Genomic DNA, 24,707 nt, shown 5'->3' on the forward strand with positions numbered 1-24,707 from the left:
TATATTGAGTAAACCAACAGTTCTCGAGGATCCAGATGAAAGAGCCCAACAGAAAAAGAATATATACTGTATGATTCCATTTATAAATAATTCTGGATCATGCAAACTAATATATAGTGACAGAAAGCAGACACATAGTTCTATGGAGCTACAGGAGGAATGACACAGTGGAGTGAGGAAATTTTGAGGTTGATGGAAAGATTTGTTATCTTCATTGTGCTAATTGTTTCATGGATGTTTGCATATGTCTAACGCATTGAATTGTACATTTTAAATATGTGCAGTTTGTTGTTTGTCAATTATATCTCCAGAAAGATGTTTAAAAATAGGAAGAAGGAACTGGAAGGAAAGATTCCAGTAACCTTTGAGGCATTACAGTATTATTTATTAAAATAATGACATGAAGGCTATGCTTTTGTGAATCAAATAAAACCTTTAGCATTTGGAGACTGTTAGAGCAGACTGCTGTATAAAATGTTTTGGAAGTGGGGCTTCTAAACCTGATGGCCTTTTCCTGCCTCATAATTCAGTGTAACAGGGCTTGAGCATGCCACTGATTTGAATAAAATTAAGTGATTGTATGATAGTGGGTGCCTGGTAGGTGAGCAAGTCTAGGATGCAGCAATCTTTTCAAATTTATTGGCTCGTTAATATTGTGACGATGGGTATGTTTCTTTTATAGCTGCATTCGATACTTATCTTTTTAAAGACAGGAATGAGTATAGTGCTGTGCAAGAGAGAAATGTACTTAAAAATCACAACATTACCTGTGGTAAAATTATCATAAAAACTACCTACTACTCAAGCAGGGGATTGCTTCAGTTCTGCCCACATAATGACAGGAAATGGTCGTTGGTGAAGTTGTTTTCTGTGAAGCTGTGATGAAGTCAACTAAAATGGTAATAAAGCAGAGTGTAAAAGTGAGGGACTCAAGTGAGATGTAAAAGTGCAGAAGGTGTTAGAATGTTCGAATTAGAACCTGCAGGAAATGATACTGTAAAATTTTTGATGGCGTTCTCAGCTCAGAACTGTCGGCAGCACAGGCAGGTCTCATGGCTGTGGGAGGTGGATCCCTGCATCCACTGAGCAGCTGCCATTTTGCTAATGACCAGAGAAGCTAGACAACAGAGATATGGTCTTTGTTGTCAAATGACAGTTAGGAAAGGGCTTTTAGCCCTATTTCCTACCTTCTTGCTCAAGACCAAGCAACTAGTCGCCCTGGGAGCATTATCATACTTTTTTCGAATGACCCTTTGATAAATTAAAATTCAGTAGATGCTCGTTATAAAAAATTGGAAGCACACCTCAGTAAAACCTCAGTGAGCTGTGGAAGCACACTAAAATATATATCAGAGATACTTTTATATTACAGAAATAATTTCTATATTGATACTATATTCCAAATGTAAAATTTATTTTCCTTTTGCCACTACTGCTGCTACTGCCCTAGTGCAAGCTACCACCTGGACTTCTGTCATGCCTGTCTACTCCACATGTCCCTGCATTCTCTCTAGTCCTTCTCATTGTTCTCAGCACTCCTATCCGAACACTCCTTTACTCGCACTCAGAGCCTTTCCATTGCTCTTAGGATAAAGTTCGAAATCTTCACCATGGCCCATAAGGCCCTGCATAATCTGGCACCAGCATACTCGCTTCATCTTGTGCTAATTCTCATCTAACTTCCTACATTCAGGCCACGAGATGTCTTTCCATTCCTAGAATGCATCATGCACTCTCTGACTACAGGGCCTTTGTACTGCCATTCTCTCTGGAATGCCCTTTACTCTCTCCTTAGTCTTATCCTAACCTCATCACACCCACCCCCTTTATCTAGATAACCTCCTATTGATCTAAATTTCAGCTTAAATGTCGTTTCTTAAGAAAAGTATTGCCTAACTCTCTACCCCCAGTTTAGGTAGTTTCTTCGTATGATGCTAGATCTGTGAATTTTCCTTCAAAACTGTTTCATTTGTAACCAGTTTATATTGATTCACATGGTTCGATATTAGAAGGGACTGTGTCTGTTTCGTTTACTGCTGTATTCCCAGCACATAGAATCCTTAATAAATGTTTACTGGATAGATGGATGAAAGGAAGGAAGGAATGATGTGTTGCATTCTGAGGACCAGATCAACCAGATTCTCATTGCCACTCTCTGCTGATTTGCTGTGTAATAAATAAGACACAATCTCTCTGAGCCTCAGATTTCTCAGCTACAAAATGAAAAACCTAACGATACGTATTTTTTTTTTTTAAACAAGTGTCCTTTAGGTATAGATAATTGTATTTAATCGTATACCTCAGGACATAATGCATCATCCTCAGTGGTCCAAAGAAGGCCTTCTCTTTTATTTATATTTCTTCTTCTCTAAACCCAGCTCCTTTTCTCCTCTTCTTCTGACACCATGTCTAGTATGTTTGATTATATCCTTAATATGCACATTTTTTTGTCAAATCTATAATGTGGGGGAGTTTTGTATATGTGTTTTTGAAAATGTTTTTATGCTGTAAATCTTATTCATACTTTTCTTACTCAATATTATGTTTTTAAGGCCTGTACATCATTGCTTCATAATATTACTTAGTACTCCATCATAATAATTATAAATATATTATTAGCAAATTTATATAGCTCTTACTACTTGCCAGACACTGTTCTAAATTCTTGACAAAATCATTTAACCCTCACAACAGTCTTGTAGGGTAGGTACTGTTATTATTCTCTCACCTGTTATTCATTCCCCTGGTGATGGATACCTAGGTTGCCTCCAGTTTCCTGCTCTCAAAACAATACTGCAGTAAATTTCCTTGTATCTATCACCGTTGCACCCACACAAGAATTTCTCTGGGACCTGTATTCAGAAGTATGATCCCTGAGTACTAAAGCGCGCTCATTTTTAATTTTGCTCCATACTGCCAGACTGCCTTCCTGCGTGGCTGTGTCAGTTCACACTCCCACCACCAGGAGTGTACAGGAGCCCTTTTCCTCCCCATGTCATCTCCCACACTTAATATGTATGTTCTACTTTTTTTATATTATCTTGGCCATAAAGTAGCACAATGTCATTTTAATTTGCATTTCTCTAATGCCTAGTGAATATCTTGTCACTGCTTCTAGTATCAGCCACCACCATCTTTCCTCACTGCTGCCATATAGTCTCTCTATTCATGGATCTTCTCTCATCCTCTCTAATCCTTATTGTTCTCCACACTCTATCCAGAGTAATCTTACTGGAACACTCTTTTGCTCACAATCACTCAAAGACTTTTTTCTTTAACCCCCTGAAATGATAAGATGTTTGGATGATGACCCACACTTACATTCCTAGGGTAATTGCTATTGGACATGATGTATTTTTTGAAATAATTATTGGATTTAGTTGGCTAATATTTATTTTAGAATGTTTATACCTGTTTTCTTAAAGAAAACGTGCCTATCAATTTCTTGTCTTGACTCATCTTTAAATCATTTTACAACCACAGTTATATTAAAATCACTGGAACAGCTTTCCCTCCTTTTCTGTTTTCTAGATCAATATATAATAAGATATAAATTATCTATTCCTTGAATTAAGTGATTCTCAGGATTCCTTTTTATTTGATGATTTGAGGAGCTACTGTGAGTTTTTTACCAGTGCTTCACTGGTCGTGTGGATTAGCTAAGCAGATTTACATATATCCAAGACCTCATGATGTCAGAGGGGGTTAACCTACAAATGCAAAATGGTGTTCTCCATCATGTGCTCATTGATGGCTGTAAACAAGAGTTACATAGTCAACTGGATTCTATTTTCATTCATTCATTTGTTGTACTAAATTTTAGCCACAAAAATTTTGGTATGTAAATTGCATCTAATAGATTTTAAAGGAGCTTTCCCAGCCGTACTCCCACCCCAGCTGATTCCTGGATTCTCCTTTCCTTCCCCATAGAAATACACTGCTTTCTTTTCCTCTTTTTCTTTCCTTTTTTACTGCTGCACTCTTCTCCTTCCTGTCTGTCTGATTTTTATGGCCCTAGAAGACAAAGAAATTGCCAAAAGGGGTAGTTTTGGTAGAATTGGAATAATAGATAGCTGGGGGGAGAGAGGGAGGGATTTAGTCTCTACAGATTTGGCAAGCAATAGAAAAGAAATTCTCATGCTGGTGTGTAGTTTCATGATGGAGAGATTCTGGGGTAGATATAGGGTGTTGGCGTCAACACCTAGCGGCTTTAGAGAATTTGGGCAGTGCACGCTCACTCTTGTCAGTTTAAACTGCTTCGATAAGCTTTGGGTCATGATCCTTGAATCTCACTCTCAGAGCTAAAATAAAACCAGAACATGTGACATTATTCAGACATCTCTCATTCTTCTCGGTCCATATTACTTTAAACCATAATAATAATTTTCATATCATGTTATCTTTATTTCTCATTTGACTGAGGACAAAGTGCACACAGAGAAGATTATTTGTCAAACAGTGACTGCCTGGCACACATGGTCCATATGATGGCAGTTAAGGGGCAATCCAGACTGACAAACAAACTATAAAATTTAAAAGCTAGGATTTCTTGTGGTAGATTGGTTCTAATAATTTTATATCTCAGTATTTTACATATGTGACATTTTGTATAATAAACAATTAACCGCCTGCTTTTGACATTTGAAAGTTAATGTGAAGAGAGTTATAAAACAGACAATGTAAACACCACCTCCCTTAGTGAAGTGGTAAATGGCTCTCGGTGTCCGGGAGGGTAAGACCTAATTATTCCTCACAGTGCACTCTGTACCTTTTTACTACCAGTTTGGGTTTCATTGTCTTTGATAAACAAGATAATTGATATAAATGAATGCTATCCTGTAAAATGGTTCCCCAATTGCAGATTTTTGTGCTGGAGGTATAATTTTCCTTATGGCACATTACTGTTAATCTTTAAATGAGTAGGGTGGGTAATCTGCCTTCTGCGAGAAGATATTAAGTGAGTCGATCCTTATTAGAGCTGATAAAAACATTAGGTGTTACCAAGACACAGGAAAAAATGACTAATGGTCACATTAATGAACAAGAGCATGTGGGTTTTCAAGCATTAGGTTTAGAGTTGGGATGTAAGAAAACTCAAGAAGAGGGCAAAGGCAGTGTGTGCTGAAAAGAGAGGTCTGGCCATGCTCTGCTTTCCCTGCTTCTCCCCCAGCCCCAGCTCTTACCACCTAGAATATAGAAGTCCCTGCACTGACTGAAGTATAGGCTGAGGATATTAAACAAGGAAGCGCTAATGTGCCTTATTCCTCTTTTTTGGTAGGAGAGGGCTAAGGCTTTACAAAACTACTATTTTGTCCCATAAATTAATACTCAGCATTCTTGATCCTCTGTTGGAAAGATCTCTTTAGGAAATGTCAAGGGCCAGGCAAGCAGAAGAGACATAGAATTTTCACCCAGTTAGGAGCTCTGGGATAAGATCATTGACAGTCTGCTTTGAAGAACCCATTTCTCTTTATGCATAAAGTACGACAAGGAAGAATGAATGAAAAAGAAAGTGGGCAAATGTGTAGGAGAGTATAAAATGACATATCTATGACTTCTCTGGGGGAATGTATCACTCGGAGTCATGGTGGTTTAAAAAAGCAATAATTAATAATCTTATTTGTCTAAGACATTCTGATATTTAGTTTTAAAAACTAATTTAAACTCATGGCAAGGAAAACCATGGTAAAATGAAATTCCTCCCAGGACAGTTCTCTTTGGCAGTGTTATCACACAGCCTTTCAAAGAGGCAGCATGCTAAAGGTAGTTTGCTGTCCAGTTTAATGTCATCTCTTCACAGAAGGGATGGGCTGCCTCCCTCCCCTTCTCCCACTCTTGAAAGGTTAGCCTTTCTTCAGAAGAGTACAGGTTTCTCTAGCAACATCTGTCAACTTGGCAATGAGCACACCCTAAGGAAATTATGAACATTTGAAGACCATCTAAATACTGTAAGGAACCTTTCCTCTCCTCTCTTCCTGCTCCCCGCTCTGCCTTCCGGAACCCAAGAGGAGAAGAGCAGCCACATGGCATTTACCACTGTCATCCTCACTGATAAATTATAAGCCCATTTGCATCTACGATTTTTTAATGTGTTTTGATTTCTCACTCAATTGTGATAGCTCATGAAACCTCAAAGCAGTGACTGTCCTAGAATGCAGACAGTGGGCAGATGCCTTTGTTTAATGAAAAGAGACCCTTAGCCACTGTACTGTTAGCACAAAGAGGCTTCTTTGGTCTAATGACTCGGATCATCTTGATCTGATTCAGTAGGTCAGAAATTGCTGTCCCCAGCAAGTATCGACCAAAAAGAATTGCTTTCTTGGTTATTCTGAAACCGCCAGCTGCATACTATACTAGCAGGTGCTAATAGTTTTTTTGCAGGTCAGTAGATTTGTTATTGGTTCCTCTTTCCCTTGCCTCCTTATCCTTTTACAATTACAAGGTAGCTCATAGGAATAAAAGTCTCCCCTCCTGTAATACCCAGATTTCCAAAATACTCATCCCACCTACTCATTCCACATGGGGGAAAACCTGCCTCTTCATGGTTGGGGAAATATCAAGCCTGGATCTTGCCTTTCCCTGAAAATCTCAGGATGCTTTCGCAAACATCTTCTAATTTTTTCTGTCAGTAGTCATAAGACAGTAGAGAGAAGAAGAGATTATTCTCTTTAGAGGTAAAGAAACTGAGTCACAGAGTAGTTAAATGGCCTCCTCCAGATTGCCTAGGAAACCGTCTACAGAACTGAGGTTACTTCTTTGGGTGCCTGTTTTCTAGTCTGTTCCCTTGTCTAGTGGATGTAAGAGATGAAGGAGGGCAGGGGAGAGCAGCCATTTCTCCTTTCAGAATTAGTGTACACATACATGATGCAAGGAGAGCTAGAATCAGAAATAAGATGCTTCTTATCCAGTGGATTTGAAATATTTTCATTTAAAAGTACTCGCAACCATTTTTCATTTCCCAAAGCACTAAGTGTTAAACCATTAAAAGAATAATTAATTGAAAATAGTAGCAAGAGACTTTTTTCCAGTTACCTTTTATTGTATTTTAGACAAGACTTTTTTTTTTTAACACATACTATAAATCTACTAGCATGATTCTAGTTCCTCAATCTAGATTAACTTTAGCCTCCAGAAGGTAGAATAAACTGTGTGTTTTGCTGAGGTTTTTTTCCGATATCTACTTTACCTATTAGAGGTATGATAGAGTTGTTCCAGGTCACTTGGAAGATTCTGACTTTCAGTCTTTGAAGCTGGTAGCCAGATTCCCCCGGGCACCCCAAGTTTATCTGTCAAGAGGCCTCACCTCAATCTTACCAAGGGGACTGATTGCTCAGCCTTCCCATAGCTGGGCTAATCCTACTCAGGCTAAAATTGGGAAAATGCCCAGGAGGCAATTTTTTCCCTCGGGCATCCTGTGTGGTTTGATTACTGAGTCTCAATTCTGAGAGTCCAGGATTCAGATGCTGAGACTCACCTTTACCCATATGTTCCTGCTAAATTCCGATCTTGCTCCCTTGAGATTCTCAGAAATTCTTTCTGTCTCACACAGCTCAATCCAGGTTGGTATGTGGGAGCTAAGACATGTGAGATTTGGCATCATCTCTAGCCTTTTTCTCTCTGCCTCCAAGAGCTGCGTCAGGAAGTTTCTGCCAAAGAAAAATTATAGGAGCATGCTTGTCATAGATCTGATTGAGACATTTTCTGTACAATGTACAGGCCTCTGCTTAATGTTTGAACACCTCACTACTGATACTACTTTTAGTAAAAAACTCAATTTTATAATTATTGATGCATTTTAAAGAAATTTTTAAGATCTTAAGACTGAAGTTAGTTATCCATTGTTTCAGAATCACTCTGACTTAAATATGTTTGAACCAGATGCATCCTTCTGCTTAAAATAAAAAAAAGAAAAGCAATTTTATGAAAGAGATAGTTTTAAAAAATTCCTTACAAAAAAGCATTAACCAAACCGCCACTTATTTTGCGGGACTTTTAAAAACCTTTTGTGCATCCTTTGTTCCATGCTCATCACGAATGAGAAATACTCCTCCGAGCTATGGCGACATTTCGGATCTTGATACAAAATTGTTGTGGCCTGACAAGACCAGTAATGGACCAAACTAGTAGTGGAACAAACATAACTCTGTTGATTTCAACATCTTTTAGGAATCAAGTTAAAATAAATCCATGTAAAACTCTTATGATAGTGCTCATAGAAAATGACATCCTTTATATTATAATTTAAAACATTTTTTGAGATAGAGTTTCTAAAACCTGCAAAATCAATTTCAACAACTCCCCATCAGCTTGAATAACTTGTCCTTATATAGGGGGCAGATGTAGTCTCTTTCTCTAGCAGATTATGTCTAGAGAAAAGAAAAAGAAAAAAACAAACAGCCAATGAGATGTTGCCAAACACAGAGTTGGATAATGTTTGGAATATCGTTGTTCTTACACCTGGAAATGCCTTTGTCCTAAATTGCAAGGCCTCACCTACAGAGCAAATCCTTCTTTGATATATTGCAGTGGTTACTGCTGTTAAACATCCGATACTTGATTCTTCAAGGTCTTTTGAATTGAAGAATCTCACAGCTAAAACCTCCAGCATTCAAACTACATATAAGAGAGCGGATCTCTTAAACAGTTAGTTCTGGACAGTGCTTTCCTTCAAAGGCCCAGTGTAAGGAGGGAGAATTCACTGATCCCGGTGAACTTAGACATTTCAGATCCCCCTGCCCCACCCTACCTCATCTTTGCCCCTGAGAATAACCATACCACCTCTGACGTCTCACCTTCGTCTTCTAGAAAACTGCCATTTTCTTTGAAGTGTTTGGCGCTATAGCTTTATAAAGTTAAACAGTTTGCCTGTTTGGGATTGGGGAGAAGACCACATTTGAAATTTGGAAGAATGTTATGTCTTCCTGTCACTGGCTAAATAGAGCCCAGCACGATTTTCAAAGCCCTTATAATCAATCTCAAAATATGATGTGATTTGGGCAACCTTGGTGATGTCAGGATGGGAACTAGAACAGGAATGATAGGATACTGAGATTAATGTTACAGAAAACAGCCAGAAATGAAAACCAAAAAAAAAGGAAAAGAGGCTCAGAAGAATGGAGCTCCAGCGCTCAAAGGCATGGGCTTCTCCTGCAGGCACGGAGAGGTGTTCATGACTGAATCCTTCGGAACTGTTAGGAAGCAGCCTTCTCTCAGAGCTGGGAACGGGAAAATTAGGGGAAGGAAAAGTTTAAAAGGTTTTTCTTCAGCGATATGATGTAACATATATGATTACAAAGTGATTTTTTTTTTTAACTTGATGGATAAAACTGGAAGTAATGTAACTTAGTGCCATTGTTGTAGAATGCATTTTTGTAGCTTTTGGATAGTTTCTAAGGAAAATGGACTTGTGCTCTAATTAGCTATTGTTCTTTTACAGCTGTTCAGACATAACAGCTGTGAGTATTTTTTTTCTTTAGAATCACTTGACAGAAGGGTAGATTGCAGTTGGGTTGGAGGCTTGCCTGGTCAGCGACAAGTTCCTATATAGGCCTTGGGGATAGGCCACTACGGTGAATCCCCTTTTAAAAAGAGAAAATGTAGGTCTGTAGGGGATTATCTAGATGTGACCTTCAGCTAATAGCTTTAGTTGACTTTTTGAAAGAAGTACTTTGTATCTGAAAATCTTGGCAGTAGAGAAGCATCTATACTGAGACTATTAAACACTTGTTTGTTGCATGAACCACTGCACTGTTAGAAAATCTTTTGTAAGGAAAACAGTGACTGAAGGCCAACACAAGCACAGCTTTTGAAGATGATGGTCCCCTGTAAGTGCTAAGTGCTATTTCCTTTTTTTTTTTTTTAATTTCATTTTTAAAATTTGCTTCAAGTGAGTTTTTTCCCCATCTCTCAGAGATGATCTCTGGAGACAGTTAAATAACCTGTCAGTCTTATCTTTAAATGTAGCTGGTACAGGTGGCCCTCAGGTCATGTCCTAGTGAAGTAATACTGCCTTTTAAAAATTTATTACTCCAGAATTAAATTTATTGGCAAACTGTTGGCCACCCTGGTGCTGCATAAGAACTGAGAACAATAAAATTGTTTGCAAATCACTTTTTCTGCAGTTCTCCATAGTCCGAGTCATCCCAATATTCATACATTTGCAGAATGTATACTCTTTGTTAACATGCAACTTTTGCATTCAGAAGCAGCAAATTAAATTTGTCTGGGCAGAATTGCTGTGTGCATGGAGGAGGAAAAGTAATTTCTGCCCAGGCAGTTCCCCTTTGCCTTTTGCTCATTGCACAGACTATTGTAATAGGTATGTAGCCAAAGGATGGTAAAGGAAAACTAGAAAGAGACAGACGCAAGATGCTGGATTTTGGCAGTGTGGTTTTGTAAACAAAGTGACACAAATTGGGGCAGAAATTCCAGTGGGACAAGAGAGGAAACTGGAATACTGGAAATACAACACAAAGCTGAGTCCCATCCAGATGGTATTTTTAATAAATTTATCAGACGCATATGAAAGATGGTAATGAACATTCAAATGGGGAGTGGCCCAGCCCCTACGGGAAGAAAAACAGTATGACACCTTCTCTGCGTTGCAGTCAGTTAGAGTCACTCACTAATTTTTCCCAGTAAAAACAGACCACAAAACTTATCCAGACCATTGAGTAATTAACTATTAGGCTGAGGTTTGTGTTATTAGGAAGAAAAACTAATAATAGAATTATTTTCTTCTGAAATAGAGGAAATAGCCTATATGTGTTAGTAAACGCAGCAATGGCATTTAGGACAAACCTCTTCTGTGAGAACTTCCACAGTGTGACTAAAACAGATAGCTCTCCCCTCAAGCATAAAAGAGCTTCTGTATTCTTTAAAAGCCTCATGTTGTATACATTCCTCCTCTCCTTTCTACACTCCACAAAGTGGTTTCTTCATCAGAAAATATTTTAGTCTATCACGAGTGAGCAAACTCTATCTGGGATAAACTTTTAGCAGAATCGAAGCTGAGAGAGTTGAGGGTGTATGTAAATACTCATATAGCAGCTCCTCTGCAGTGGGCATGTTGGTTTTCTTTTTAATGTTTAGGTCAAGATCCAAAGATTGATTATACTTTACTTTTCTAAGAAAACTTGCACTGAGAGAGCATTTTTTTCTGCTTTATTCAGTAACTTTTATATTTTTTAGCTTTTGGTAAGAAACTATGTTAAGCAACGTTAAGTGCCACAACCTACACAGACATCCTTTTCTAGCTCTGATTCATTCATTCAGCAAATATTTATTTAATACCTAATATGCTAGGCACTATTTTTTGCCAGTTGGGACTATAGCAGTGAAAAAACAGAAAACAAATTCCTGCCGTTATGAAACTCACATTCCAAATCTCCCATTGTCAGGTTAGATCAAATTTAAATAGTGATTTGGATATTAAGGATTGGCACAGTGCTGGAATGATGATCTCAACTTGGTTATTTATAAAAGGTCATTATCCACTGTGTTTGTGCCTAAGTCCCTGTCTGTCTCTTTTTTGCACTTGTTGGCATCATTTGGTCATTTTACTATTAATTTGATTCATTGCCAAAAAATAGGCATGAGAATTTTTAAAAAGTGGTAATCTTTTAATTTCGTATCTATAAAATAGACATAGTTGCTTATCAAGTTGCTTAGTGGAGTTCTAGCAAAAGCTATTTCTTGAGAGGAAATTTGAGACTTGGGGTAAATTTCACTGACATAGTCCATCTCTATGATGTGTCTTTTTAGATCCAGACTTTGACTAATAACCATTAATGAATAATTTTGTCAAAATCAAACTAGAAAGCATGGTATGTTATTCTCCAGCACAAAGATATAGGATTCCTTGTTAAGAAGGCAAAATTCTTTAATATAGCATATATGTTAGACCACCTCAAGATTCCATAGAGTCAGAGAGTGATATTATTAAAGCACTTTGGCTTAGAGAAAATGTTAGAGACCGAAAGAATCTTTTTTAGTAAACCCATTTGTAATGTGTCTATAGAAAAGGAGTTCTGAGCACTTACCCCAGATTTGTTTCCAAAAGAGCTTAAAAACCATATCTGTTATGATTTTGTGATAATCTCTGATTCTGCTATACTAACTGACCTCTAGTTAAAAAGTCAGATTATCTAGGAATAAAACTGTGAAGCAGTAAGGTAGGGTAGGTGGAAGTTGACAAATTCAGGGAGAGTCAACAAAGACAACTTGGTAAGACCTAGTAGATGCTGCAGGGGATAATAATCATAAAAGGTTTTATCCTCTCAGAAACTTGCTATCTTTCTGGTTTTCATAAAAACAGTGTTAAAATATGTGAAACTTTTTAAAAAAAACAATACTCCGTATGTGCAAAAGAACATAAGGAATAGATGTGTGAAGTTTGGAGACTAGGAACACTCTCATGCTCACCACTCAGCTTTAGAAATAGAACACTACTAAACCTTTAAAGCCCTTTGTGTGTCCCCCCTCCCCCATTTGCATCCCCACTATCTTCCTATCCAGAGGTAATCATTCTTCTGAATTTTAGTGTTTACAATTGCTTGGCTTTTCTAAGTTCACCACGTAGGTATGTAACAGTAGTAGGTGGAAACGTGCTCCATGTATTTTTCTGACTTGCTCTTCTTAATCAGCTTTTTTGGAGAGATTAACCTTTGTTGCTACACATAGCTCTAGTTCATTTATTTTCAGTTGCTATGCGGTTTTTGTTTAGTGGCGAAGTTTTAACAACTCAGTGGACAGGTTAGACACACCTAAAGAGAATTAGCGAACATAAATAGTAATTTTAAATAGATGCGCAGAATGCTTTTAAAAAGAGGTAAAGAGGAAAAAACATAAAAGAAAGTTTAAGAAACATGGAGGATGGAATGAAAAATTCCAACAGAGGTCTAATATGAATTCTAGAAGAAAAAAACAAAATGAAGGAGAATCAGTATTCAAATAATGGCCCAAATTTTTCAAACTTGATAGAGCCTTAAATGCTATTCAGTCCTAATCAGGATAAATTTAATCTACATCTGAGTACAACGTAGTAAAATTGCAAAACACCAAAACCAAAGAGAAAGCCTTAACATTAACTGTTGAGAAAAAACATTTCTAACAGAGGGATACCAGACTTGAACAGACATAACAGTAGAAGCCAGAAGGCTATGGAATGATATCTTCAAAGTGCTGAGAAAGAACAACTTTAAACTTAGAATTTTATATGTAATTAAGCTATTTTTCAAGAGTGGTGGCAAAGTACACTTTTAAACAAAGACTGCTGAATACTAATGAATGTGTCTTAGAAAGAAAGAAGTTGAGCCAAGGAGAAAGGACTATATTTTAAAAAATAATGGTGAACAAATTAGTGAATGTGAATAAAGTTTTTATTGTATAAAATAATAATAATGATGATTGATATACAGAGTATAAAGCAAGGTGGAACTAAAATGTTAGATAACAATAACACATAATACAAGTAAGGTGTATTGAAAATGTTAAGGTCTTTTATATTGTTTAGGAGAAGGGAATATGTGATTTTCAATTTTAGGCATTGTTACAGTATGGTATGCAAATCTAAAATTTAGTAAAAGAATAGAAATATATAACTTACAAATCAAATTAATTCAGATGGCTCGTGGGAGAAAGTAAAAGAAACTATCAATCCATTAGAAAACAGAAACAAAGTGGACAGAGAGGTGGGGGAAGCAACAAAAAAAAATTTAGAAAGTAAAAGTCAATCAGTAGTATCAGTAGTAACAATTAATGTAAGTCATGTAAATCTTCCAGTTGAAAAACAATTGAATTTTTAAAGAAATCTAGTTATATGTTATTTACAAGAGACTAGAAAGTAGAGTGATGCTAAGGAAATAGTAGCCAAAATAAAAGTGCTGTAGTTATTTGACATCAGACAATATAGACTTTAGGGCAAAGGCATTGTTAGGGATAAAGAATGATACTGCACAATGATGAAAGGTTCAATACACCAGGAAGATATTATTCTAAAAGGATACACATGAAACAATCTAGTCTCAAAATATATAAAGCAAAAATTGACAGAATTATAAAGAGAAATTGACTAATATACCACCAATAGTGAGAATTTTAACGAAACTTCTCCCAGTAATTAGCAAGCATATAAGTGATACACTTAATATATTTGATATAGTAGATATATATAGAACCATACATCTCCCAAATAAGAGAATACACATTCTCTTCAGGCACACATGAAATATTAATAAGAATTAACTATGTACCAGGCCACAAAGCAAATCTCAAGAATTTCTACGAAGTCAGTATCATAAAGACCACACTTTTTAAAATCCACATTGCAGTGTAATTAAAATCAGTAACAAGAAGATAGCTTGGAAAGTTATATTCAGAAAGTTAAAGACATACTTCTGAATTATTTATGGGACAAAGAAAAATCATAATGGAAATTAGAAAATATTTAGAAGTGATCAACTTTTAAAACACTATCACACAAACCCAAACTGAGGGACATTCTATACAATACCTGACCAGTAGTACCCTTCAAAATATTATATGTCAAAACAAGGATAAGTAAGGATAAAGGATGACTTAGAGGTAAAATATTAGCTTTAAACTTATGTATTAGAAAAGGAGAAATATTGAGTTAAGTATTCATTTCAAGTAGTTAGGAAAAAATAGAGTAATTGCAAAGAAGTAGAAGGAAGAAAAAATAAAAAGAAGAGCAAAATTTACTCAAGTAGGAAATAATCAGTAAAACCAGAAGGTTTTCTTTGATAACACTAATAAAGTAGGACTGATCAAAAAGAAAGGAAAGATATAAATAAAAATATTTGGAATAAAAAGAAGTACTGTGAATGTTTTTGTAAGCTAGTATATTTGAAAACTTAAAATGAAAATTTTCCTAAAAGGACTAAGAATATCTAAGATAATTTTGAAGAGAAAAGGAGAAGGGAAAGGAAAGGTGTTCACTTTATCAGATTTTAAGATAACCATAAAATTATAGTAATTAAAACAGCATGGTATAGGCACAAAGCTAGGCAAATCAGTGAAACAGTACAGATCTTTAAAAAAGATGTAACTATATATGAAGCATTTATATGTGACTAAGTAACATGAATTAGTGGGGCAAAGGATGGACTGTTTATTAAATGATACTGGGGAAATTGGCTAACTTATAAATAAAAGAGGAAAGTGAATTCCTCTTTTACAGAGTACCAGAAATAAATTCTAAATAAATTAAAAAACCAAACGTGAAAAGCAAAATTTGAGAACTTTTAGAAGAAAATATAGGAAAATATCTTTATGAATTCAGAGTAGGAAAGAATTTATAAATAAAAATGGAGAAGCACAAATTATAAAGGAAAATATTAAATATTTCAACTCAGTACATTAACCAACAAAGAAATAGCAAATCAGTTAGAAAGACAATAGAAAAATAGACAAAAGATAAAGATAGGCAGTTTACAGAAAAGAGGTAGAGAATGATAACCAGAGGGGAAAAAGAGAAAAATAAGTACAAATTTATTTCATTAAAAAAAAAACAAAAAACTAAAACCACATTGAGATATCATGTCACAATCATCTGTCTGATATTACCAAATGTTAGGGAGGAATGATGAGTCGAGAGTGTAAGTTTTTACAACCACCTCTGGTGAATAATTTGACAATATCCAGGGAAGTTGACATTAACTCTTAGCAGTAAGTGTAATTCCACTTCCATATGTAAATCTTATGTATTCCTTGAAGAAACTCTTACCCATTTACACAGGAAGACACCTTTTTGTAATCACAAAGAAAACAATGGTAACAATCTAAATTGTTAGGGGTCTAGATTTGAAAATGTATATTTGTACATTGAAATATTTTATATACTTTACATGAATTCAGTAGACAGATGAACTAGATTTATCTGTCTATTGAATGTTCCTTTATCCTGATTTAATGTTTGTGGTAAATGTTAATATTGTTCACTAAACATTTCCTTTCTTCTCCTGGGCATACAGCAGAGTTGCACTTTCCCACCCACTTTGAAGTTAGGTAAGGCCTTGTGACTTGCCTTATTTATTCAACCAAATGTGAGCAAAGCAATGTGTGTTACTTTGGGGTAATAGTTTTATTAAGAGTCAGTACCCAGCTCACAAACCTCTGTCACCTAGGTCCCTGAGTGATTACAATGAGCAGAGCCACTTTGCTGATTGTCATTGAATACATAGGGTGAGCAAAGAATAAATGTGTACTATATTGAGTACCTGGGGGAGTGGGGATTGTCTGTTACTGCAGTCTGTTACCTACAGTATTATTTTATGTCTCAGCTCATTTTACTGTGCATCTCGTACCACTTCCTTAACTTCTATCTTCCAAATCACAGAGTACCTTCTCTTTTTCATGAGACAGAGGTATCATGACTTAGCCTCTAAATATAGTCCTTCATCTGCCTCTTTTCAAAGTCATGGGGAGCTTCTCTCTAAACCCCTTTTCTGTTAGGAAACCGTCTTTACAGGTTATTTATCAGTGTTTTTGCTTTTTTGCTTTGGAGTTAAGCTTCATAGTCAAGGGATTCATTACCAGAAAATCCATCCTGTCTTCCTCTCTTTTTTATCTGTGGATGGCTGTCCTCATCTGCAGAGAGCAAAGCAATTAGTGTAGATCTGTGAGATGAGGGCTCAAGTACAGGCATGCCCAACTTTGGAAAATAAATGCATTGCATAAAAGATACATGTAAGATTATTTACTCCACAGCATTATGAAGTTAGAAATGTTTTGGCATGGTGGTAGTACTGCTCACCCTCTCTGTTTTCAGGGAGTATTGGACTGAAAAGTACAGTATATATCTAATGAGAAATAGCCTTTTTTCCAATCTATTTTTAAATTTATATAAAGAAAGCTGTAAATCTTGAACGTAAGGGGTTAGGGTTAATTGTTGATTTGGATTAAATAACTTAAATGTATGAAGAAAATCCCAGCACAAGTAAATGCACAGAAAAGGTGTCAGGGGTCTTAAAAGGCCCTCACCTTTTATCATTCTTTCTTTAGTGTTTAGAGACTACATCATTTCTGGACAGCTATCATTTTGCAGAAGCCCTTCATTTTTATAAATGAACACGTTCAATATGGATTTGAAGTATAGAAAGAGATCCAGAATCAAAACAGAGCTGGTGTTTCAAAATACAGCAGCTTGTGAACAAAGAAAAGACCATGTGTTGAAATGCACAGAATAATAAACAAACAATAAACGGAAATGAATCATGCCTGAGGGACACTATGTATTCTGAAAAGAGATTGGTTCATGCCTTGGATCACTTTCTTGCTTTATGAATTCTAATATACTGGAAAATATATACATATTCTTTCTTTAAACAAATTTATTATATTTATTACATGTAATAAGTATGTACAGTTTAGAGAATATTAATAAAACTAGTGCCTATGTACCCACCGCCTAACTTAAAAACAGAATAAGACCAGTACTTCTGAAGCCCCTCCAAAATTTTATCTCCCCCTTTCTAGACAAATTATCCTGAATTTTGTATCATAATTCCCTAGATTTCCTTTTTAATTTTATATTTATATTTATATTTCTAGTTTTGCCTTTTTAAAACATTGTATAAATGAACTCATACTGTTTTTGTCTTGCTTTTTTCACTCGGCATTGTCTTTTGATTCATTTATTTGCATATAGCTGTAGTTCATTAATTTTAATTACTGTGTAGTTTTCCATGTAGTAATATTTCTCAAATGTATCCATTCTGTATTTTATGGAGTATCATGTTTCTTTATAATGAAATTATTTAGGGTTAATTGCTACATGTGGTTTGGTTTATTCCAATCTTAGGTTCAACTATTTTTTTTAAGCTATTTGTCATGGAAAATGTGTTCATATCTTGATATAATCAAGAAGCTCTAATTTCCCTTTTATCATTCATTTGAGATAGAAATTAATTAGTTTTGTTCATAGCACACTATTGGGCTACTCTTATCTTGATGCCAAATCTTATGTTGGATTCACAGTTCCCATGGAGAATGTTGCAACAATTGCTGATTGTGCCAGTGTGATTGAAGGAGTCAGTCGGAGCCGAAATGCCTTGCTGAATGGGGACACCAAAAATTATGATTGGGATTCTGGCTATACATGTCATCAGCTAGGAAGTGGTGCGATTGTTGTTCAGCTGGCACAGCCGTACATGATTGGGTCAATACGGTAAGAAGATTCCTTGTAATTCTTTACTTTTAAAATGGAGGACACACGTGCAAATTGTGTTTCAGTACAGTGATGATTCCGAAGACCCTCTTTTTGTTCTTTGCTCTAAATATCGAGAAGGGGAGGGATAGGGATAGGACAAAGCTACAAGGTGCTTGTTTGGATTCTCTAGTGGGGAGGTGTGCACCAAAATTAGACTAGTGGAGGGACTAGATGAGAGGCCTCTTCTTAGATATGGCTTACCCCCTTCTCAAGTCTCAGTTTGTATTGGTTAAGGACTTATAGGATACTGTCAAGACAGGCTATATAGAATCAAAAATCATTTTCAACTTTAATAAATGACTTTACATAGGAATCAAACACTTCTGAATATGAGGCCTGCTTCTAAAAAATCTTTTTAATAATCTTTATGTCTGGTTTTTAATTGTCATTTTCTTTTAAGAAAACTTTAACCAAATATTGCTTGATTTATAGGATCATATAATTTTAAAATGTGAGACTGGTGATATCCCCTAGAGCAGGGGTCCCCAACCCCCCAGGCTGTGGTCAGTGGCCTGTTAGAAACTAGGCCGCACAGCAGGAGGTGAGCGGCAGGGAGGGAGCGAAGCTTCATCAGTATTTGCAGCTGCTCCCCAGCACTAGCATCACCGCCTCAGCTCCACCTCAGATCACCAGGTGCCATTAGATCCTCATAGGAGCACCGGTCTCTGGTGCCAAAAAGATTGGGGACCGCTGACCTGGAGGATGTACTTTTAGTTCAGGGGAGCCATCTGGGTCTTGAATAGGCTGCACTTTTTTTTTTTTTTTTTTTTTAGTGTTCTAAGAAGGTCTCTGAAAGATTAATGGTATATTTTAGATTAGATATTTTACATTATATCTTAGCCTTCTGGGGCACATGGCCATCTTCCTACCATCATGCTCTACCACATTTGCTTTGTTGTTTCCTGTTCTCTAAATTTTAAAGTCAGTATGTATAAAGAGAGAAATAGCACACAAAAAAATAAGATAGTAAGATTCTAATAGGCAAATGTTTTTTGACATTTAGGCTAATAACCTTAGAAGTTATTGTTGCTTGCCCGTTCCTGGGGTACTCTGACAACTGGTGGTGGATTTCTTGGGGAATTCAGTCTGGGATTTCTTCGTTTAAATTGTCAATCCCATTTCATAAAGGACTGCATGCAGACTGAATACCATAAACAACAAATCATGGATAGAGAAGCCCTGAATTTATACTGCAGACAAGACAATTCACTTTGTGCTTCGGAAAGGGGAAGAGACAAGCCACAGTCAGTCTGAATAGCTCCTAGTACAAATAAACTTCCGTCATGTAGCGAACAACACCCCCTCCTTCCTTTTTCTCAGCTGCATGCATTAACTAAAGTATTCATAAGCCATCTATTTTATAAGCCATTCTAGAATTTTTGTCATAGATGGTATGAAACTTATCTGAATATGTCTCATTACACTCTATCCCTCTTCACTTTAAAAATCTAGGAAACAGTTGTCCTTCTCTTGTCAGTGGCACTCCTGTAGTCTCCACAATTTCTTGGAGATTACCAATCGTGTCTCTGAGATTACATCTGCAATTTCTTTCAGCAGGCTTGTGGTGTAACTCATCTGAGCCAGGAGACTTGAAATCATTTAAATTGACTTGATACTTTCTTTCTTTCACTTCACCTATTTGGGGCTTCAATTTTCTCTTTATTATGTTTGTTCTGCCATTTGTAATTTGAATACCAGTCTCTCGCCAGTGAAGGTGAAAGCAAACTGACAGCTTAGTAGCTCTGCCCACTCTCTTTTAATGTTCCCTGTATTCTCTCTGCTTACTTAGTACCTCATGCCCCCCAACATAAAAATGTTCCATGTACATTTCAAACCAATGTGTCAGAAATGGAATTCCATTAACCTCCCCTTCTGTTCAAGGTGCTTCACACCGTGATTCCCCCTCTTATTCAGTGGCACCACCCATCTATCCATCACCTGAGCAAAAAACATGTGAATCTTTCTAAATTTCTTCCTCATCTACCCCACTCAACGAGTCAGCCCTAAAGTGCTGTCAATACTACTAGCTCCTACATGTCTCACAGATCCCCTGTTCCCCATCCTCACTGCCATCACCATAACTATACCTTTGTAGTTTCTCTTACCTACCTGGTCTTCCAGACTTTCATCTAACCCTTCCTTCCCCTCCTGCAGCCATCTCCCACAGTGTTACCACAAGTTTGATTCCATCATGCCCCTTCCTAAGAGGATTCATGGCTACTATTTGCCTTTAGGAAAAAGTTCAGATGAAGGCACTTGAGAATGATCTGACTTGCTTCTGTCTGTACAGCCTGTCTCCTGCTTCTCCACCCATTCTACACGTGCTCTGCCTACCCAGCTCCTCGTAGTTCTGCACATGCCTGTCACCCCTCTCTTATCCCCATGTTGTCCACTCTTTGAACTTACTGTTCTCATTGCTCATATCTCTCACTACCTTCTTACCACCCCCTTTTTACCTGGATCTTATTCTCACTTCAGGACTCTATTCTTTCGGGAATGCTTCTGTAACCTACCATTATCTCCTGGGCTGATTTAGACATTCTTGTTCAGTGATATCATACATTCTGCATGCCATTCCTATCCGAGCATTTGTCATATTTGTATTGTAACTGTTTACTTGCTGCCTCCTCCCAGCTTCACCTGATTATAATAAAGCCTGTAGCAACTCAGAATAAGGATCCCTTGACAGATTAAATGTGCAGATGAGGTAGTCTGTCAAGATAGAAGGGTAAATTATCATGGGTATAGTAGGAAATCTGGAATTTTAGATCCATCAGGGACCTCATGAGGTCTTTGCCAAGGTGACAACTCAGAGACAAACAGGCTCTTATGTGACAAGGCCGCCTTGGCCTCTAGCTTTATTCAGAGAATCAGAGATGCTGAAGCTGACTCCAGAAAAAGATGTCATCAGGGCGTTAGGCAAGAGAGAACAGTGTCCATTTGGCTTTCTTTAAATGTGGAATGAAAATGATTCCCCCAAACAATTATTCTTTTCCTACTCAGAGGAGGGATGATGAGCATGAGCACAACCAAAGGCAGAAATGTGTGTTTCAGCACATTATGAAGCCTCCAACTTTCTTAAGCCCAGCTATTGTTTCTGCAGTGAGAAAATCCATGCAATTGAAGCCCTGTGTAACTGGCTGAGCGCTCAGAGAGACACGTATCTGTGAAATTCACATTATGTTGTCAGGAACTGCATTTGCCTCTTCTGTGACATTATTAAGAAGAAAGGGAGAAGGATTTCTTGACCACTGATGCCTGTGGATGATGCTGGATATCTTGGCAGGCCATGGTTAGCAGCAGCTGATGTGCCAGATAGATGTTTATTGATAGGAAAGTAGATCAGTGGCACCTCATCATGGGGATGGATAATTGACCGAAGACGGTTTGATTAGTCAGTCAGTGACATTTGACCTACAGCTTCTATTGCTTGTGATGACTGACTCGCTTTCCTAGTCACTGTACCCAGAGAAGCCCTGTGATTTTGAGTCAACGCCTGGAGGGAGAGCATCGCAGAGCCCAGTGACTAGCACTCGCCCCCCCGAAAGGTGGCCTGGCACTCTCAGAGACTCTTGGTGCACTGGCTTTAAAACTCCCATTTCTTTGTGGATGGCAACTACAAGGGCAAAGGTCTCAAACAGCAGTTATCTCAAGCACTGCGTTCTTTATTCCAAATAGAGGACATGATTGTTTTATGGGTAAAAATTCCGTTTCTTTGTCTGTTTTCATCCCCAGAAACCATTTCTTCCTTTCCTGAGAGTTAACCCTATAGCTGAGTAGGCACCGAACTTTCTTTAATGCTTGCACCTAACCACAGTCAGCAGGAACCTAATCTTGCTAGTATTCTAGTACCAGTTCCCTTGTGGTATCCTGGAGAAAATGACCTTGAAACATGATCTATGACCATCTCCACTTTCCCCTATATATTTTCTTTTTTATTCAACATTTATTGAGCCTTTTACTGTGTGCCAGGCAATGTTCTAAGCACTGGGGATACGGCATTGAATAAAGAAAACAGTCATCAAATATTGGTGCTCTCATGGAACTGACGTTCTTGTGGGGGAGGTAAACAGTAAACAAACACTATTTGTAATATGTCAGCTATTTCGAAGTGCTATGAGGCAGTCAGGAGGGAGGACTAGGGGATGGAGATAGTGTAATTTTAAATTTAGAAGAGTATTTGGGGACCTGAGAGATGAGCATCACAGACAGAGTGCCAGGGCCCTGAGAAGGGAGCAAGTCTGCCATGCTGCAGAAACAGCAAGGAGGCCATTGTGACTAGCGAGTAAGAGGCAAGTCCTGCAAGGTAACTTGGAGAGGTGACAGCCCTGAGGTTTTGTTGCTGTTGCTATATTTAGTCACCAGCTCCCAAAACCATCCCACAGACCAGCACAACCCCCATCCCAGCATTTCATTAACACGATTAGAAGAGAGTTTTCTTTGCTGCGAGGCAGGGCTGGGAAGGCCATCATGCATTTAGAGGCACCTTTCTTGCCCTTGACTTGCCTTTATCCAACAGGAAAAGAAACAGCAAGAGGCATCCTCGACCTTACAGTGTAACAGGAAACTTTCTCCCCATTGTTTGTGTTTGTCTTTCCTAAGAGCTAGAGCAGGCAGTATAACTGGGAAATAAAGGAGTTTGTCTTTGTTGTTGCTAGGTTTACCAATACAGCAGAAGATATTCATTTTATTTGAGAGAAAAAGAGAAATTGCCTGGACTGTGCCTTAAAAGTGGATAACTGAGTAATAATTATATCATTTTCATGCCATTTAAAAAACATTCAAATTTAAGTAACAGGAAACCTTCAGAGGCTTGACCACATAAAAAGGCCAGGGTAGAGTCATATTAACTAACCAAATCTACCTAATATCTTAGTTTAAAGTCCCACTGTCGCCTTAGTTTAAGACTTATTGTCTTTCACTTGCTAATCATGATATGCTTTTAAGTGTTTTCAGGTTAATATGAGAAATCACATACACTGTATGTTAAGTATGCCTATCACCCAGTCTTTTTCAACTAATAAATAACATCACTTTGTTGAAACCCTAATTATAAGATAGTCAATTAAATTAACAATTTTAACATTAGCTTGAGAATGATGCTTTTGTAATTGATGTGTACAATACTGTAAGTAAAATGCCCATAATGCTTTAACAAACCTAATTGTAAGTAAGTAGGCTGTCCAAAGATGAAACAGTGCAGATGGGTGCAGCTAAATAAACCCATAGTTGCTCTGGGTGTCGTGTGGACTAAGGAGTTAATGACACAAAAATATTTTGAGTTCCTCAGCTGGAAAATGTTAGATGCATATAATATGTTAGGACAAAATGGATTTAGCCCAAAGTATGTTCTCGATGGTTATTCATAATCTCTTTAGTTTGTGGAGGTTCTTTTTGCAGTAAGAAAAGCCAGTTCTACTATTTATAAAAGTTAATCTGACACAGAATGTCTGAACGACAAATCAGTATGTTTTGCAGTTATTCAATGTAAAATGAAGTAATAATAAGTTGATCTTTAAAAAAAATTTAGATTTGCCACTGTGGTCCTTATTCATTCCAGCATGTTTTTCTTTCCCTGTGAGCTGTCAAGTGCATGCCTGGTTCAGCTGCCCTTTCACTATTGTGTGGCTACTACTAACTCTAGGTGATCTATTCACCTTGTAAATTACTTACTGCTATTGTTCCTTCTTCTCACTGCTTACCACCCTGCAAACCATTGCTCATCCACTTCCCACCCAAACGCTAGGTACAGGAAAGAAAAAGAGGAATCAAATATCATTCCATTTTGTTTCCTATTTAATAGCTCCAGATGAAGGCTTAGTCGATAAGGGTGGGAGAGGAATCAAAGCTAAAGACCCAAATGATGTTTCGTAATTATTTAAGTATTTTCCACATCTGTGAGGTCCTCAGTCTCTCATAGGACCACAGATAATCTCCAGTTAAAGATAGTGATTTTGTAGGATTGAGATGGACTTGGGTCTTTGCCGTGATTTCCAAGTGCCTAATACAGTACTCTGTGCCATGAGTACTCAATAAACACTCATTGACTGAACTGACAACATAGTATGTTAGTGCAGCTAAAAGGAGTTCTATATATCAACTAAATTGGGCATCATATTTGCTCAGTGCATCTGATCTAAGTGTATGTGAGGAAACTGCTAAAGATTTGGCATCTCCAACAAATGACTGAGATTAAGCTCTGGAATTAGGCACTGACATTAGCACAGGTAAGGATGTTTGCCTCACACGTTCCATGGCACTTCCATTTCATTCTGTCTGAGTGCTGCACAGGCAAGCAATACATTTATTTACATTAAGACAGCCTCTTTTGCAACCTAGAAAGCTAGAAATTTCCTTTTTATAGTCTAAAGAATTCAACAAACATCAAAATATATGACTACTGTGGCTTGAATTAAGATTGCCTATAATTCTAGTCAAAATTGGAAAGATATTTTACAAAATTTGCTTCATCTCAGTC

General features: G+C 37.2%; 1 protein-coding gene across 1 annotated transcript in view; it reads left to right on the forward strand.

Moving 5' to 3' along the window:
* Window positions 1-24,707, forward strand: part of BTBD9 (BTB domain containing 9) — a 361,080-nt gene that overhangs the window by 246,620 nt on the left and 89,753 nt on the right. Inside the window, 1 exon segment of the mRNA XM_039856139.1 lies at window positions 17,998-18,187. Within this exon segment, the coding sequence (XP_039712073.1) occupies window positions 17,998-18,187 (190 nt within the window).

Source organism: Pteropus medius, unplaced genomic scaffold (assembly GCF_902729225.1).
Source record: "Pteropus medius unplaced genomic scaffold, Ma_sr-lr_union100, whole genome shotgun sequence".
NCBI classification, from domain to species: Eukaryota; Metazoa; Chordata; class Mammalia; order Chiroptera; family Pteropodidae; genus Pteropus; species Pteropus medius.